The sequence below is a fragment of the Salminus brasiliensis genome, chromosome 1, assembly GCF_030463535.1.
Source record: "Salminus brasiliensis chromosome 1, fSalBra1.hap2, whole genome shotgun sequence".
Taxonomy (NCBI): domain Eukaryota; kingdom Metazoa; phylum Chordata; class Actinopteri; order Characiformes; family Bryconidae; genus Salminus; species Salminus brasiliensis.
The window spans coordinates 81,210,420-81,229,652 of NC_132878.1; the positions used below are offsets into that span (position 1 = coordinate 81,210,420).

General features: G+C 39.8%; 1 protein-coding gene across 4 annotated transcripts in view; it reads right to left on the minus strand.

Moving 5' to 3' along the window:
- Positions 1-5,265: 5,265 nt before the first annotated feature.
- Positions 5,266-19,233, minus strand: part of LOC140565047 (5'-AMP-activated protein kinase subunit gamma-1-like) — a 100,150-nt gene continuing 86,182 nt past the window's right edge. For all 4 annotated transcript variants that reach the window (XM_072690797.1, XM_072690814.1, XM_072690805.1 and 1 more), the window contains 9 exons: positions 18,892-18,950; positions 15,947-15,992; positions 15,804-15,858; positions 13,967-14,093; positions 11,252-11,417; positions 10,672-10,709; positions 10,441-10,587; positions 9,566-9,659; positions 5,266-6,749 (listed from right to left, as the gene is read on the minus strand). In XM_072690797.1, the coding sequence (XP_072546898.1) occupies positions 6,712-6,749; positions 9,566-9,659; positions 10,441-10,587; positions 10,672-10,709; positions 11,252-11,417; positions 13,967-14,093; positions 15,804-15,858; positions 15,947-15,992; positions 18,892-18,950 (770 nt within the window). In that variant the 3' untranslated portion in view covers positions 5,266-6,711. The remainder of the gene's footprint in view (positions 6,750-9,565; positions 9,660-10,440; positions 10,588-10,671; positions 10,710-11,251; positions 11,418-13,966; positions 14,094-15,803; positions 15,859-15,946; positions 15,993-18,891; positions 18,951-19,233) is intronic.

Consider the following 19,233-nt stretch of genomic DNA (forward strand, 5'->3'; position numbering starts at 1 on the left):
TGCTTTACTGTCTGCTTCACCAGCTGCATGCATCACATCTAGAATACATTCTTGCCCTTTCCTGACAAAAATACAGGTAAAAAGGTGCTGTTGAGCAAAATACACACAAACACACAATTTGTCTGTGACAGACAGGGCTACAGGGGTATAAAGCCCCCCACCTAGAATGATGGCGCTCCATCCAAAACTTTTGGGATGAGTTGGGCAGTTGAGGATGAGGTTGATTGATGATCTTTCAACATCCTGACCTCCCCAGCACTCTGGTTGCTGTATACAATCAAAATCCTCCCAAAATGCTCCAAAATATAGTAGAACATTTTCCCTGGACAGTAGAAACACTTACTCCAACAAAAGCAGGACAAACTCTGAATGACCAGGTCCCAATACTTTTGTATTTGTGAACAGCTTTTTGTAAAGCCTAGACATCTCTTATTGCTCATCATTTCAGTTGACCAGTTCTGCGACTTGTTGTGTCACTGACGGCACCGTTGATAGAATGTCGAACTGTGGCCAAATCTTTTTTTAATTTATGGTGTTGAACTGATAACAGTCCAATGCTATCAGGTTACTAACACACTGGAGAGCGGGCTCCTTAAACAACGGGATCATAGAAACACGGTATATTCATTATATACTGTGTGTTTGGGAGCAAAAGAAGTTGCGTCACATTTATTCTAATTAAGCCAATTATACAGGAGTGACAAGTAGCCCAATTTGAATGGAATGTTAAAGAACTTTGCTTTAGTTTTAGTGTGTTTATATCTGATACGGTGTACTGGTAGAAGCATGAGCTGGACAGTACAACTAAAAATATGCTACACAAAATATCTGTTATAACATTAAAACCACTGACAGGTGAAGTGAGTATCACTACAAAAATCTCTTTGTACTGGTACCTGTCAGAATGGTGGGATGTACAGTATTAGGCAGCAGTCAGTTCTTGAAGTTGATGTGTTAAAAGCAAGAAAAATGGACAAGCATAAGGATCTCAGTAACTTCAACAAGGGCTAAATCGTGATGGCTAGCACAAGGGGGGCCTACACAGAATTAGGCAGGTGGTTTTAATCTTATGGCTGATGTGTATAGAGATGGATTAGTTTAAAGACTAGAGAACCCCCTATGATGTATCTTGAAGCTGGGAATATGAGGAAAACCCCAGAGCTTCTCTACTGTCCTCTCTTTCTATTTCCATGTGCACAGTTTGCATGTATGGTTTGCTGGTCATCTTTTAGCCCTTCATCAGAGGTCTGTTTCTGACTACTAGACCACTGTTGGCTGTATATTTTTTGGTCAGTAGACTGTTCTCAACTCAGCAGCGATACTGAACTGTCTAAAAGCCCAGCAAAATGCACAACACCACCACACACATTACTGTGCAAGTGTTACTGCTGTGCTGAGAATGGAATGGACACAAGTATTGGGACATTGCTCGTTGTTTCTTTTGAAAAAACGTTTATCCTTCTTTTGTTGGAGTAACTATCTTTCAAGGAAAGGGTTTCTACTAGATTTCAGAGCATTGCTGTAGGGATTTGATTGTGTTCAGTGATGTGTGTTAGTGAGGTCAGGATGTTGAATGGTCACCACCCCACCTCACTCCCAACTCCCCAACTCATCCCAAAAGTTCTGGATGGAGCACCATCATTCCATTCTATCCTGCACCTGGCATTAGGCATGGTGTCAATAGGTTCATGTTTATCTGCTGCAGAGAGTCCTATTCTATTGGCAGTACTTCCCTACAGGGACTAGACAAGCTGTGTGTGTGCATTTGAACATCTGTATCAGCAATTTAAAGTAGCTGAATGGGTGAAAGGGTGTCCACAGACTTTTTGACATATAGTGTATGTGGTGTTTCTGATAAAAAGGCCAAATGGTTGGTACGCACCTATTAAACTGGGAATTAAATATATAGAGAAGACAGTACCACTGCTCCACAGCTTAATGTTGGTGGGGCTTTATACCCCTCTAGACCACACATGGCATTAGGCATGATGCCAACAGGTTCAGGTTTATCTGCTCCAGAGACTAGACAGGTTAGCAAAGCAGCCTGTGTTAGTAATTGGTGCAACTTAGAGTAGCTGAATGCATTCATTATAAGGGTTGTCCACAAACCTTTGGCATATAAGCATATAGGATATTTCTGATAAAAAGGTCAGTGGTAGGTATGTATCTATTAAACTGGGAATCAAATATAATATAGCAAGTATTATAAGTATAAAGTATTAACACACCGTCAATTGACTTTATAAGGTCAAACTGTAGAAAGCGTTTAACCATAAAACAAAGCATGTCATGTTATTTGTGCTTGATAGTGAAGCTCTCTGGATTAAAGATAAGAAGATTACTGGGAGGTGGGGTGTTGCCTAAATAAATGGTGACAGAGGGTACTTTTTTATTATTCATCCTTTTATCCTTAAGCCAGAGTGTGTTAACATACAGCAAAGCAGCATTTCTAAACGAACTGTCAAATCCTTACGAAGCGCTCTCTGTATGGATCTACGTACGTCCTCTAAGGACTTCACGCATGGATTCTGGAGTCGTGCACTGGACCCCCGACTGAAGCTTGTGTGCTGTTGCACACCAGAAGTGAAATCCAATGGACCCCAATTAGCATGATGCAAATGACATGAAATGGTTTTGTGGTTGCTTCAAGCCACATCATTCGATGAAGCAATACTATTTAAAGGCCGAATATGGGATCATAAAAGATGTTATTCACTGAAAACAATGGAAAATGGGAATTACAATGCCAGCATCCAACATTACAGTAAATACTACATCAAATACAGAAATGCAAATGCCTTTTTTTCATAGGTCACATTTTTAGGACATCTTGGCCTTTCCCTTTTTTAGTTTTGCTATCAAGCTACTGTTACCATGCTGGCAAAGTTGTGGTTTCTGCCCATTTTAAATTAGATACGACTGTATTTTATTAAAAACTTTACCTACTTGACTAACATTAATGCCTGACTGAATACTGCATACTGGTCAGTGCATCATTACATTGGCTGTGTCTGAAACTAAAGCTAGCTTGCTGACTTGATGCCTTGTTATCCACACTGTCTCAGAGAGGAGCGTTGTGATGAAGGTCTCTGTAGCCAAGGTATGAACAGCTCGCTGCTAGACATGAGCGTTTAGCCGTGCTGTCATTATCTGTTAACAGTTTTGCCAAATACAGTAGAAGGCTAGATTGCTAAAACTTCAGATATGACTGAGTGCCTTGCTGCCTCAGCATAAAATGTTGCCTGCTGAGTTACCTTCAACCCATACAATGAAAGGTTGCTGACACAGATGTCCACATTCACACAGGCAGCTTGTCTAGTTCCTGTAGAGAAGTATTGCTAAGCGAATAAGACACTCTAGAGCAGATAGACATGGACCTGTTGGTACATTATCTAATGCCAGGCATGGACTAGAGGGGTGAACAGCCCCTCAGCATTGAGCTGTGGAGCAGTGGAACTGTGTCAATATGTTTTCAATATATTTGGGATGAGTTGGGGAGTTGGGAGTGAGGTGGGGTGGTGATCATTAAACATCCTGACCTCACTAATGCTCTTGTCACTGAATGCAATCAAATCCTCACAGCAATGCTCCAGAATCTAGTAGAAAGCCTTTCCTGAACAGTGGAGACAGTTACTCCAAGTAAAGCAGGATCTTTTTTTTTTTTAATACCCTTGATTTTCAGAAGAAACAATGAGGAACGAGTAGGCGTCCCAATACTTTTATCCACATCAGATTGTGCACTCATTCTCTCATTAGGTTGATTGGGACTTCTGTCACCTCCATGTTCAGCAGCAGTGAACTGATCCAGTGTGGTCTTTTGGATGGATGATTATATTGCTTACCAGCACCCTTAGCTTCCCTGGCTTTGGACCCCTTCCAGTCAATGTCTACAGCTGCAGCAGCTGCAACTGCATACCACATGTCTGACCATCTAGTAATGCTGGGAGTGTGAATCCACACTTGTTAAATGAGCACCAGATGTGTAGGGGGATGCATCCACTTCAGGGGAGTAAATTACTGTAGTTTCTTTTTAACCCTATGTTGGTGTCACTGCTGTGCCATGGACTGGTCCACCCTCCAAGTATCAGATGGGCTTCCTCACTCCTCACCTCAGGCTGCTGGGAAGGATTTGAGGTACTGGTTTAGAGTTTAATTGACTCTTGAAGCCTAGGTCCTAAGACTGTTTGTTATAAAGTGGGCTAGTTAATACCTATAAGATGATCTTCCTCAGTCAGGGTTTTTTCTTTTTTTGTCTTTTACAAAGTCCTTCGAATTGACCTTGTTAAATTCAAATGTGCTGTTTAAATAGACATGCCGGTGCCATCCACATGGTCAGTGGAGGTCCTATAACTATACCCCTCAAGGAAAGACAGGGTCGAGGGGGGCTGAAAAAATTGTGCCGCAACAGATAAGCTACAGCCATTAAACCTACTAGTAGTAATACTAATCAGGCAACTGCAGATTATAATGTATGGTGACACACTCCCTTTTTATAGATTGTGAAAAATGCCACCAAGGATTTATAAATTGTATTTTAGTAACTTTAGATTATTTTTATTATTATTGGCATGAAAACGAATACAAAAAGTGTGTAAAATGTGATAAATGATCAACTTTTTTTTATTTTATTTTTTAAAAACTTGTAAGAGATAGTTTGGTCACGGAGGCTATTGAGGTTATTCATTATTGGTCATTTATTGTTGGCAAATGAGTGCATGTCTATGCATTAATGTTCATTAACATGACTGCATGGTTTTAGAGGGAGGTATCCAACTCCCTCTCACCCTCACACACTCCTAATGTTTAGGCCTACCTGAAGCCCCCCAGCCAAAACATTTGCATGGTGCTCCTTTCCTGCTTTTCTACTCATTCGCTGTATAAATTTTGAAAAGAATGTTTAATCTATAACGTCATACCCTTTAGAGATCGCTTCATCTTCTACCCAAACTTTTGCATGCTATAATATGTGCCACTCTCCTTCCCCTTTCAAAATTTATCTGAAATGACAAGTTAAACCAAACAGTTTACAGCAGTAAATGTGACATTCATTCCCTAATTTTAGCTGCTTGGATACCTAAACGCTGGAGTCCAGTACAGTTAGCCGAATGCCCAGCTCCAACAGACCTCCTAAACCTGGCGTTTAACAGGAGAGAGTTAATCAGGTGTGCTTGAGTAAGAGAAGCTCAAAACGGAGCAGTAATGTTGAACCAACCCACATGCACACAAACACTCATTCCATACAGAATAAGAAGCAGAACACACAAATCATACAAAGACTCAGTAGCATGATTTATTACTTTTGTTTTTCAAACTGCAAAATGAAAAACAAAAAATAAAACAAAGAACAAAAACACAATGTCGAACCACTGTGGTGTCATCTTCATGCCAGTGATGTGCAACTGTTCAGTGGACAAAAACATCTTCATCAGTGACCCTTACTGAGAAACACAGCCATGGTAAAGATGACGAGAATCGAAAAACAAACAAACAAACAAAAAAAAACGGAAATCTGTAAGATTACAAACAACATGATTCATACATTGAATACACAGAAAAATAGACCTTTCTCTGGCACTTGGAGACGCCTCATGTAGCTCTTCCTATGTACAGTACGATTGATACAGAGTTATGAGAGGTTTCGTTGCATGCCTCCGCTTTAACTGGAGAGAAGAAATGAGGGCTTGTAGGCAGCGGCTGAATTTTGAATTGCATTGAACGTCGTCAAGTCATCATGTTGATGCATAGGGGCACAATGTTCTCCTTCCATTCCACTCTAGTCTGTAACTCTCAAAAATTCAAACAAACCTTTTTATTAAAGTATGAAATAAATAAAACCTCTGAATCTATGTTTACAGCATCATTTCACAAATAAAAACAACAACAACAACTTCTGCAAATAATAAAGAACCTTCCTAAGGAAGGAAAATATAAACATAATCAAAGGAATAAAATCAGTGAACATATCCAAAACGCAAAAGGAATTTTGGTTTTCAGATACTCTCACATTCGCTTTTGATACATTTTGCACATTCACCGTTCTCGCATCCTCTCGGCCATCAATAACGGGCGACAACTGGTGGACAGAAGGCACCATTGACAGATAGAGGGAGGTGATTTCATTCAGGGATATTTTTTTAGGGGAGGATAAAAAATATATGTACTGCAGAAGACTTGAGCATAAGGACAACATCAAATGTCATTACCACGTGCAAGCAAAGCCACAAGCCAAAGCTCCTCCCTACACGAAGAACATGAAGATGGAGATATTTTCTTTTGGGATTAAAAAAAAAAAAGAAAAAAAGAAAAAAAAGAAAAGCCCTTCCACTCAACAGAATCCCCTCTAAAAGTGATGGTATAGCCTGAAGTCTAGCGATGCGTGTAAAACACAGAACAAACACCAGATGGTGATGTTTTTGCATGTAGTGAAAGGTGATGGTAGTGCGTTTGCAGTGCGTTTGCAGTAACGCGGTTCAGTAGAGACTAAAAGGTTTGCAGAATCCCTTTGAGGAGAAATCCCCGGCGGTCCACCTTGTCGCCCCTGTAGCCGGTCTGTCCGTCCATCCGTCTGTCTTTTGGCCTTCAGCAGCATTACTGTTCATACCCCCATGCCCCTCGCCACCCTCTGGCATCCCTCGGCGGGCCACTCCAACTTCACACCCACCTCCAAAATCCTCTTCCAGCAGCATGACAACTCAGCAGCCCCGACCTGCATCACTCAGCCTCAACCTCGTTCTCCTTCCTGTTCAGACCTACAGAGAGAAAGAGCGAGAGAATTCTATTTGAATTCTGTTAAATATATATATAAAAAACACTTGTTGAACTTACATAATAGTTTATGTATGTATGCATTTTATATATTTAGATGTATTTATATATATTATATCATATATTATATATAGAACAGGAGTATAATAGTCCTTCTAAAAGATCTTTTTGAGCTTATTTTAATATAACATTATTAAGCAGTAACTAGAGTGATCAAGAGACAGAAAGCCAAAACTAGAAAGAGCGAAGGAGAGATGAGACAGAAAGAGCCAATCAAAACAGAGGGAGAGATTGAGCAAGGAAAATAACATGAGGGAGAAACACCAAGAGAGAAAGAGAAAAAAGTGAAAGAGTGAGAAAGACAGAGAGACCACAGTTGTGCCATCTTGTGGCAAGTGACGGGAATCCTGTGCGTTCATATCCAGACCTCTATTAGTCTCTCCTACAAGTATAACCCAGTGTGCCAGTGTGTCAGCAACTGCTTTCCATGTACTTACTGAACATTAAGGCCTAGGAGGTAATGAATATGGATATTTAAAGGCCTCTAGAGATCGCCCTGAAGGTTTTCTGTGGCCAGCTTCTCTAGAACAATGTGGCATTCTTAGGAAACTCTGTTTTTAACTATTTTGGAAAATAGTCAGCTCTTAACAAAATATATATATAACCTAGGCTGCTGTTTATCCACTGCTACAACTACTATGCATATACAGTGGCTTGCTGAATGGTGGTAATCCACCCAACTACTGCGCGTCTTGTGGCGTATAATAAGATTTGCCTCGTTTTATATAAACTGCTAGTGTAGTGAATAATGGTGCATTTTTAACACCAATTTTTAACGTTGATGGACTGCTTGCAAACTAATGAGTCACTGCAGTTGTCTACATGCTAATTTAACTGTCCAAATAATTAAAGGTCATGCTGTCCAAATGCCTCCTTTTCGCCACAGGGGCTGTTTGTGTATCTATCAAGTCTGTTCCGCAGATCGAATGTTTAATGAAGGGCTGAGCATAGTCCATAAATAAACACTTTCACTTCTGACACCTACATTCTTTTAATGCAGGACTTGTAATTTGTTTTTAAAGTTTTTCCCCTGATCCTTTTTGCACTGGACTGGATAAGAACAGATAAGAACAGACCAGACCAAAGCCCGAACATGTACAAAGCAGAAGCTTTGTAAAGAGTAAAGAGTCACACACCACAAATTTGCATGTCCAATTTAATTGCATGTCCTGTTCTCGCGAGTTCTCCTGAACTTCTAAGCAGCTGTACAGGCGCCTCTGATCTATGCATATCATTTTCAGCATCGACAGCAACACAGCTGCTGGTTAAAATTCATGGCACTTGCTAATTCATATTCGGGGTGAGGTATGCAGAGTTAACAAGCTGCATTTGGTGTAATGCCTGGCTGTGTACACGGGTGTAGAGGTGAACGAAGGCATTCTATCCATAATCGTCTAGTGCAGCAACATGATTACTGATAGAGTACAACCTATTGTCCTTTGAATTGGCTGTATTCCTTTGTAATTTTTGCACTTTAAGGCAAACCTTTATTTTCATATATGTAATTTACAATGTCCAGACCACCAAAATGACCATGACTTTGTAAATAAAGTAAGTTTTTTTTTCTGTGTCATACAAGCTAATTTTTTTTAAAGGTGGAACAAACTCTTAAGGGTTTTAACTGTAAACGCATTTGTAGATTATTATAATTTTTCATGCATTAAAGCTGTGGAATTACTATGGAAAATGGCAAATTCTTGCTCCTAGGTTCCCCCTACAGGACAGTGTAATTCATGATTTGAGTCACCACTAAATGACATGTTTTTCTGGATGAGGTGATGAGTCAAAGTGAAAGAAGCAGGCCTACTCAATATTAGTTAATATTCATTAGCATATATATATATATATATATATATATATATATATATATGATATATAGATAGATAGATAGATAGATAGAGAGAGAGAGAGAGAGAGAGACGCTTCATGTATGATCCTAAATCCTGACATTGTATTAAAACAATCCTGTGTGTGTGCGTGTGTGTGTGTATGTGTATATGAGAGTGCAGAAAGGGTGCACTGTGCCCTGCTGAAACTGAGTGCAGATGGGAGAGAAGACACACCATCTATCAGGATGAACACCTCTTGAGGGGAAGGAGCTGTGTGTCAAGTGTCTGGAGAAATGGCTATGCCACCTCAACTCATTAATCATCATCTTATGTGTTGAAACAGCACACACCCACAAAACACACAGCTGCACGCATACAGCCACTCATGAACTCCTCAGTGCAAATGTGACTGTTTCTCAGGCAGTTTTTTTTTTTGTTTTTTTTTTTGGAATGTTTGATTAATCCATTTTTAGTAGAGATCACTCACAAACAGGGCTGCACAATATGCTAGAAAATACCATATTGCAATTATATGACAAAAGGGCTGTAATACACCTTGTAATGTAATGTACTAAAGACACATTAGTGAACCCTTGGTTCATGATTTGTTAAATTGCATTCTTCTGCTATATCAGTATTGCAAAGGCCAAACAATATATTGTGCAGCCCTACTCACACAACCAGAACACACCAAATCAATGTCAGTGCAGTGCTGGTGACTTGAAATCCCCCAAAACCTCACACGTGCACACACACGGCAACAGGGTGCGCGTAGTGACGACCGTGCAGTGACTCCAAGCCTGGCGAGTAGTGCGGCAGAAGGGCAGTACCTGTGTGTGGGTGGGGAGGGAGTGGGAGGGCGGGGTGGTCCGGGAACAGAGAGGAGCTTTAGCAATGCAGAGCGTCTATACCTGCTGGAGTGAGCACCAGAGCCTGCAGGATGTCTGACAGGGACACGATGCCCACGATGCAGGCGTTCTCGTCCACCACCACCAGTCTGTGCACCTGTGAAAGAAAAAAGAGGAGATAGAGAAGAGTCAGTATCTATGTAAGCTCTGTATATAACCTGCCCCCAGAGCAGAGAAAATAGATCATTGTATAATATTGGTGCTTCTGTGTGCTACCATGTTTACCACATAAGGCATTTTTGTTGGATATACTTTTTTTTTTTTATTCAATTGCATATGACTGGTTTTCCCTCAGTGAGAAGTCACGTGTGAGTCAATGATATTCCTACTTGCATGATGGCTTGTTCAAAATGGTATTTACCCAAACATGACTGAAATTTGATTTAAAGTAAACCCACTCACTACTGCTGGCTAACTTGAGAATATGGAGGAGACCACACACAGACAGGGGTGCTAAACATGTTATGATCGAAAACATAAATGCTTCCTGAAGTTTGGAGAGACAAACAAAAACAAAAAACAGTGATGCATCACAGTATTAATAGAGAAAAGTCAAACAGCCAAAAACTGTGGCCACTTCTGGGCATATAAAGAGAATGTTAATTACTGCAAATTACTAGAGTGATTGCAGAAAGAGTCTTACAGTATTCAAAGCATAATTTTTTTAAAAGCAAAAATCAGCTCAAAATTAAACCACATCAGAAAACTTCTTTTCCCTCCCAACTTAGTGATTACTACTATTGTCAGTCTGAATCCCCACCTATAACAGAATATGCACAGAACTAACAGGACAGTACTAGTAATGCAGGACCTTAGTTTTGACTATATCATACAACACTATGTGCTTGCATATGTGGCTCTTTACAATGACAGCTCACCTCAGCTTTAACTATTCTGTCCACGATAGTCTCCAGAGTCTCCAGTCTGTTGCACTTCATCACACCCTCAAAGTACTGGGAGCGATGCATGAGAGCCTGAGTGACACTAATGTCTAGGTTATTATAGGTCTTTTCAGCAGCAAGATTCTACAGAGAGACAAACAAAGCACTGTGTTACACAATTTTCAGTTATTCATGGGTTAGAATTGGTTACCAAAAAAAGGTACTTACAATGACATCAAACTTGGAATAAATATCCACAACTTTTCCTGTGGAGAAAACAAACAAGAAAAGAAAAAAAAATGATTGTGGTCAGAAAACAAACAAAAACAAGTAGTGTCGGTGTCATATTAAATGTACATAATTTTTCAATTTAATAGAAATAGTCCAAACTTTACTGCCTTGACATTACAGCTAAGCGTCTTAGTAACCTAGTTAAATATTATATTATATCAATATATATACTGATATGTAAATGACCTCTGTTCGGATTGGCTGCTCTTAAATATGCCACATTTATTTATATATATATATATCTCCAAATGGCCGTGGCTAATCTATGTCATAGGCTGAATAGGTGGATATGTGGAAAAATATTTTGGAACATTACAAAAACAATAAATAATAATAAAAAAAAACAATTTGGAAGTTTGGAATGGGACATCTGACTACATTTAATTACTACATCAAACAAGCAAAACACTAATAAATATTCACTTTTCATTTTACGTGCCCTTTTTGGACACTGAATAGGACTATTCACTACGGAATAGGACAGCGGACGCCGTATGTTGGCCTCCTGTGTCCTTACCGGACTCGTCCACCACAGGCAAAGCAGACACCCTCCTCTCCACGAAGATGCTCAGGGCTTTGATGATAGGCGTGTCAGGATGGATGAAGGCGATGTTGCTGTAGGTCCCGATGCCCAGCTCTTCCAGGGTCTGCTTCATAAAGGCAGGCTTTGGCATCTCACACACCTAACCGGAGCAGATGAAAAAGAACGACACTTCTGAAAGCTGGATGCAAGCTGGAGTGTAACATGACCTAAATTCATTTGTCTGAAGTGCAGCGAGTACAGCAACAGAGTCAAGGCTAGGTGGCGCCAGTGTTGCACATATACTATAAGGACAAAAGTTTTGGGACACAGTTTCTTCCAAAATCAAGGGTAATTTATCATACTTTTGTTGGAGTAACTGTCTCTCCTCTTCAGGGAAGTCTTTCTACAAGATTTTGGAGCATTTCTGCGAAGATTTGATTGTATTCAGTGACAAGTGTGTTAGTGAGGTCAGGATGTTGGATGATCACTACCACCACCATCTCATCTAAAACTCCCCATTTCAACCAAAGTGTTGGATGGAGCAAAATCATTCCATAGAACACAGTTCCACTGCTCCACAGCCCCATGATGGGGGGGGTTTATACCCCACTAGTCCACATAGCAGTCTGGTATTAGCATGGTGCTGATAGGTTTGTTTGGTTTGTTTATCTGCTCTAGACATTTGCACATCTGTGTCAGCAATAGGGGTAACTTAAAGTAGATAAATTCTTTCATTAGAAGGTGTCCACAAACCTTTGGGCAAATAGTGCATCTACAGCATTCTGTGCTGTAGATGCACTATTTGTTTGATGGGAACATTTAGGAGCCAAAGGGCAAAGCTAAAGTGAGAATAAACACAAGAGCATCAGTTTTTAGTTTCATTTGAAATCTTAATTTAAAGTCCTATCCCTTAACAGCAAATCTTACTAGACAATTTTTATTTATAATTTGTCACAAAAAAACTAAAGATGGCCGAGAGAGAGAGAGCGAGAGCGAGAGCGAGAGCGAGCAATCAGGCAGATTACATTAATCCCTTGCAGAGTTATTTAAGGACAAGTGTTTCAGAGCCTGTGACTGGCCTCATTCTCCAGCACCCTCACTATCCTCCCCTCACTCCTACTTCTCCATGTTCTAGTTTCACCAACTCTTCCTACTCTTCCTACTCCCGCTTATCTGAAATAAGAAAAGGCTAAAACCTTGGATTTATGTGTAGCAGTTTACAATTTATTTGTCAAAGTAACATATAACATGCTCTGTTAAATTTTGTAGTGAGAGTACAAACAATTTTATAGGTTTTAATGCACAATTACTGTTTATTGGCTTCATTTAACATATGGTGGCAAATATGTGGCAAAAGGTTAAAAAAAAAAATCAACAAATATACATTTTTAAGTGGCTGACGAATGCAACAGATAACTTTTTCCTCCACATAGAATATAAACCAAACAGGCCAATTGAGAAGGGGCGCTCCAACTTTGCACACACCTACACAAGGACCTTGCTATTTCACAGCTTTGTGGTTATTAACATTTATGTATTTTTTCTTAGAAATGTCTTAGAACAATGTTTCAGTCAGAGCAAAAAGGCAGTCATTTTTGCTGTTTCATCCAAGTTGATTAGGTTGATGTTTCAAATCAGTATCTGATGATGTAGACCATCATCAAATGTTTGTGGGCACCTCTTCTTATCAGTAATTTCAGCTGCATTAAAGTACAGCCTTTGCTGTCACAGGTGTTCAAATGCACACACTTTATTTAAAGCATTTAAAGCACTGTCAATAGAATGGGACACTCTGGAGAAGCTGTACACAAGCCTAATTTCACTACGTCCAATGCAAAGCATCAGCTAGAGGCGTATAAAGATCCCAGCATTGGGCTGTGGCGCAGTGGAACTGTAGTCTCTGGAGTGATTGGACTCCATCCAATACCTCTAAGATGAACTAAACATCCAACATCAGCACCTAACCTCAGTAATGCTTATTTGGTTGACTGCAATCTAATCCTCACAGAAATTGCACAATAGCTAATGGAATTCCTTTTCTGAAGATTAGGTTAGTGCAACATATACAAGGCATACCATTAATATTGTTGATCATTAATATTGTCTACATATATTGTATTTAATGTGCTACATGTTTTATCATGTTGATGATATTTCCCTAAGGTACACACTCTTAAAAAGAAAGGGGCTTCAGATGGTTCTTTAGTGCCACAGATGAACCACTTTTGATTCCATCATGAACTAGGGGCAGTGGTGGCTCAGCGTTTAGAGCTCCGGGCTACTGAGGACAGCGTTGTGGGTTCGATAACCTGGCTCGACAAGCTGCCCCTGTTGGGCCCCCTAGCAAGGCCCTTCACCTCCTCTGCTCCACGGGCGCTGGAGTTGGCTGCCTACCGCCCTGGGTGCTCACTATCACAGATATAAAAATGCGGAGGATACATTTCACTGTACATAGTACAGTGAGAACTACATGCACCTTACCTTAAAAGAATATTTACATCTAGTGAAGGTTCTTTAGACTCACATCTCTGTAACATACATGGTTCTTTTAAGGCATCGCTCAAAGAACCATCTGATGCACCTTCATTTTTAAGGGGGTAGAAGGCAAACATCATATAAACGCTTTGTCAAAACACTCCCTCAATGTGTTTGGTGCAACTATGTAAACCAGCAAGACTTTAGAGAAACAGAAACAAAGGCAAGACTTACGAAGAGTTGAAGGAACTTGAGGATCCTCTTGTGCGTGAGGATATAAAGTGCATTCCCACTGACGGGGTCAATGACGGGCAAGCGGTGAATCTTGTTTTTGATCAGTGAATACACAGCATCAAATATGCTGAGACAAACACACACAACAACAAAAAAAAAAAGACAACAGTGTCAGCACATATGGATTCCTCTGCAGTGAAACAGCACAGGCACGCACCCTTTAGCACTGCTCCAGGATCAGCTACTCTGATCTAAATCATTAAAAGGACTGAGCCAAGCTGGCTTGAAATCAGCATCAGCTTCCACCTGCTCTCTCCTCCTGGGGATGCGGGATCATTCGGGAGTCTCGTCCATTACTCTTTTTTAGAGTACGCTCCCTGAATTATTTAGTGCAGTGAAATATGGGCGAGCTACACGACAGAGAGACGAGATAAAAATACCAGAGAGTGAGAAGGCTCCTGTAGGAAATCTAAGAGCATACACATAGCATACACATAGAGTACTAAGAGAATGCAATCTGAAAGGTACCATCAGTTATGAATATGAATGTTTATTACTATTAAACATTAAAACAAACAAGGTTAGAGAAAGTTGATTAAAACTGAATAGACTGTACACAGGAGGAGGTGAAGCTATGGGTTTGCATGGAATCTCTTCTTTTCAAAGAGTTCTTTTGTGTTACTAGACAAAGTGAAAACGAGTGAAAAGCAGGGCGTGAATTTTAATGTCACTCTTCCAAATGTATTCTGCAATCTGACAGCTGCTCTATTTATAACCCAAACTCAAACGTTAATTCAGAGAATGTTGCTGCCAATAACAGGAACTGATGGTAAGCTGCAGAACTCAGCTCGAAGCTGCTCGATATTCCCAAGATCCAAATTCAGTTTAGTACCATGTGAGTGTTCAAGAGTATTGTCCTATTTACCCTGGCTCTGATAAAAGTACCACACAGTTATTATCCTTTAATATAGCCTCTAAAATGACTGAATAATTCATATTTACTAATGGAATAATCCATACAGAATAAACAGACATCCAGTGATTTTATTATTAGAGATAATAGAAGGATGTATTGTCTATGTACCCGTATCTGCTGATGTTTTAGACCAAGCACGCTATCGGCTGATAATTCAATTATACGATCCATATTTTGTGAGTTGCTGCAGCATTGTGCAGCCGCTAGATGGCGATATAAACCTCGCACACCAGAGAACAAATATTATTAAACAGAGTTTGTTTAATTTGCATATTGCCCATTATACTTCACAAGTTGCTATAATCCAAGTGTTGTTTAAAGAAGTTGGTAATGTTCTGTTTGTACTCTATTCATTTTCAAATAACAACAGATTAGAATTACTGTACAACTGGAAAGGCCAAATAAAGGGGAAGGAATATTAAAAGTCAAAAGTGAATTAAAGAATGACCATAGCAGGAATACTTTATAAAAATTAAATAAAAGTAGTGATTACTGGCCCAAAGCATGGCCCAAGTCAAGGCTCAAATTAGTGTGGCGCTTCTACCTCTCAACAGCAAAATGTAATTTATTCTCAGCAGCATCACGAAACTCTGTTTATTATGTTTTGTGTTCTGAATGAAGTTGATGTTAGAGCTGAAAAGTTCAGCAAATGTTTACATTGCAACTTTGTTTTTAGCCAGGCTGTGGTGATGACCACTGACCAAAATAACCCATAGTTACAGACCCAGACCCATGAGGAATTTCATAAATGAAAGCATTACCTCTTAGTATTAAAGATTCAACAAGCAATGCTGTAGATTAGATCAAAAGATGACATTTACCAAACAAAACAAACAGAAAAAGCCTACCAAAATGGCCTACCTTGCATCTGGTGATATGTTGACTAAAGGTTTAAAGGTTTCTTGTAAATAGAGCTCTGTTAAAAGAAGAACAGAAACTCATTCAGTGCAGTCAGACAGGCTGTCTACAGACCAAAAGCCAAAAACTCGAAGGATTTACTTTACCTCTCCATGTTTCAATCTTATGCTCCTCCAGCTCGTAGATTTGCACCTGAAATGAGACAACACAGCATTAAAATTCAGCAGACTATGTGGCACCTTACTGAATACAATTCTTTATTATATATAATAATATATAATAATTTATAATATATAATAATTTATTACACATACACAGTGGAAAGTAACAGGTCTCGTGACTTTCTCCCAGAAGGAAAAGAATGGGAAAATGTTGGAATGCTGACAAGGGCTCAAGTGACTGATGAGTGAGTGATCAGATCTCCCACAGGAACTCCAATTAAGAGCCACCCAGCACACTGTGACGCAACTGCAGGTCTAAAAGCACGGGGCTAAATATAGACAGGGCGAGAACAAGGCCATGGATGTGAAGGCTGATGATGTGACAGTGTGAGTGTGTGGTCATGTATCACGGTCATGGTGTGATCATGACTGCAGAGTGGGAAATGAGAATAAACAGAAGGGCTCATCATCACCATCAGCATAACACACAGAGATTGCTGAAGCCTGCTAGAGAGTGCAGCATTAATTTATCCAGAAATGTGCCAAGCAAAGGTTACTGCGCTGAGCTACAAAACATTTTGTAATGCTGTCAAGCAAACTTGCTTTCTAGCAGATAAAGCAATGTTAGCTGCATCATAACTAAAGCCTTAAATTAAAAAAAAAAAAATGTTTATTTACAGGCAGTCATACTATAACAAAAGTAAAGCACATTAACAAAAGTATCAAAGAGTTCTGTTTTCTTCATACTCAGCTTTTGTTTCTTACCACATTTTAATTTTACCATTTAGTTAAGTGAGCTAGCCATCTCTGCTATTTGTATTGGTACACGTGAAAAATCAAACAAACAAACAAAAACCTTACAAGGGGGACCCAGCCTTCTCTTATCCATTTGTCTTCTTTTATGCATTGATAAAAAGTCACTGTACCATCACATAACACTGCTCTTCTGCTCTGATGTATTGATAAGACAAGACAAGCATATTCATCGTAAGTGTTGGACACATATGGAATTTGGCCTCTGCCTTTAACCCATCCTTGCAGTGAACCCACACATACACACTAGTGATCAAACACACACAGTGACAGTGAGCCCACATGCCCGGAGCGGTGGGCGGCCTCACTCAAGGGCCCAACAGTGGCTGCTTGCTGAGCCATGGGTCTCAAACACACAACCCTGTCATCGATAGCACTGGTGCTCTAACTCATAATATAATATAACCAATTTAACCATAGCAGTGACTAATTATTCAAGTAAAAGCTGATAAACTGTCATAACAACAGAACATCAGTTCTTGTGTCCTAAACTTCAAAAATGGCATTTAATTAAACTTCACAGCTACAAAACCAATATTGCTGCTTTAAAAAAATTAAAAAAGAAAAATCACAGTTTCCGTGAACTATGCCACTGTGGGAGAAGGTGCGAGAAACACTGATGAATTTCCTCTCCGTGCTTTAATTCCTGAAGAGAGAGACTGTAAATGCAGCTCAGACACACAGCAGGGCAATGGTGAGGTATTTTTATCTACTGTATTCCTGCGTCTGCCAGATACAGGCGCACTGCCATAAAGAGCCAGCCTGGGAGTCAGGCCAAGGAAGGCACCAGACTGCAGTGCGGTCTTCACACCCCGTGTGACACACACACACACACACACACACACACACACACACACACACACACACACACACACACACACACACACACACACACACACACACACACCTAAATCGACTTTCAGACACTGCATCAGATGGAGTTACACCATGTCTACAGAGACATCCATACACTGCACCAGATCAGAACCAGAATCCAGCTAGTATGACTGGGATGGGGAAAGGGAGAATGAATGAATATACAAATAAACAAAATAAAATCTCTATCCTACCCATTATTTAATGTCAAAACACATTGCTTTAAATGCCTCATTAGGTGTGCATGATATGAAAAACAATAGCATTATAATTATTATCAATCAATTGTTCTGAAAAAATAATTACCATCATTAATAACCATTATTGCTGCAGTCTTACTTTGAACAAATCGTAATATAGTAAATAAGTGTAGCTCAATATGTGAATGATTAATGGCACAAGTTAAATGCTGCATTAGTACACACCCCAGCTGAAGTGCTGGTGGAATGAGAGTGTTTGCTGGCTTTGGTGTGCACTTTCCTAGCTTTCTCTATACTCTTCAGTATGATAGGTGGTATTTGCACTGAAAGCAAACACTGCAAATGATACAATCTGGAGCTGGGCAACATGACAATATTGTATTGTATTTTGTTATTGTGATACACGATATGGTTTTCTAAGAATATAAAGACTATTGTTAGTGCTTAATAAACACTGATCAACTGCAGGTTTTATTACAAACAGGGTGATTTGACTGGTTTAATTGCGCAGCAGAATTTTGCAGAAAATTGCTGTATTCAGTACAGGAGAGTATCTGAACAGTAGTTTTTAAAAATCTGTCGCTACTGATTACACACACACACACACACACACACACACACACACACACACACACACACACACACACACACACACAACAATTTTTGGTGCTTTTACCATATTACCCAGCCATACCATCAGCCTCAAATAGAAACTCTTCAAATTATGGACTCATTATCTAGCAATAAAATGTCACGTTGATGTTCCACAGACTTGTAATAGGGAATATAACATCTCTGTAATTGCCATTCTGGGCCGGGACCCCTGCTACTGCACTATGGAACTTCAGTGAATCAGTGCACATGCTTCTTTCACTTCAACTTGTCAATACTTATCCTGGGGTGTGCTAATTTTAAATGTAACAATATTTAAAGGAAATTGGATCAAATAAAAGAAAATGTAAACATCTAGTTCTGTGCTTTACTCAGAAGGCAGGGTCAACTTGTATTGATTCATAAAGAATAAAGGCAAGATTCCCCTACCATGGGCGACTTGTAGTATCTGTGAAGTATGTTGATGAAGTCTGTAATGGTCAGCATTCCTACAAAAGAACAGAAAAAGAAACATTTTTGTTTAAAGAGCTGACCCACACACGCGCATGCACGCACAAATGCCACACACAGCAGAGATTTTACACAGTAGGATGGAGGCAAGAGAGGACTGGAGCCTCTAATGACGTTCTCCCTTTGCTCAGAGTACAGTGAACTCTTTCAGTCTGCAGCAGCTCTCTAGAGAGCAACACCACCAAAGCAGTGGATTGTACCGGAGTGTGCACCCCTGAGTGCTGAGGAGAAGTGCTGACGCAAGCCACGCGAACAACATGG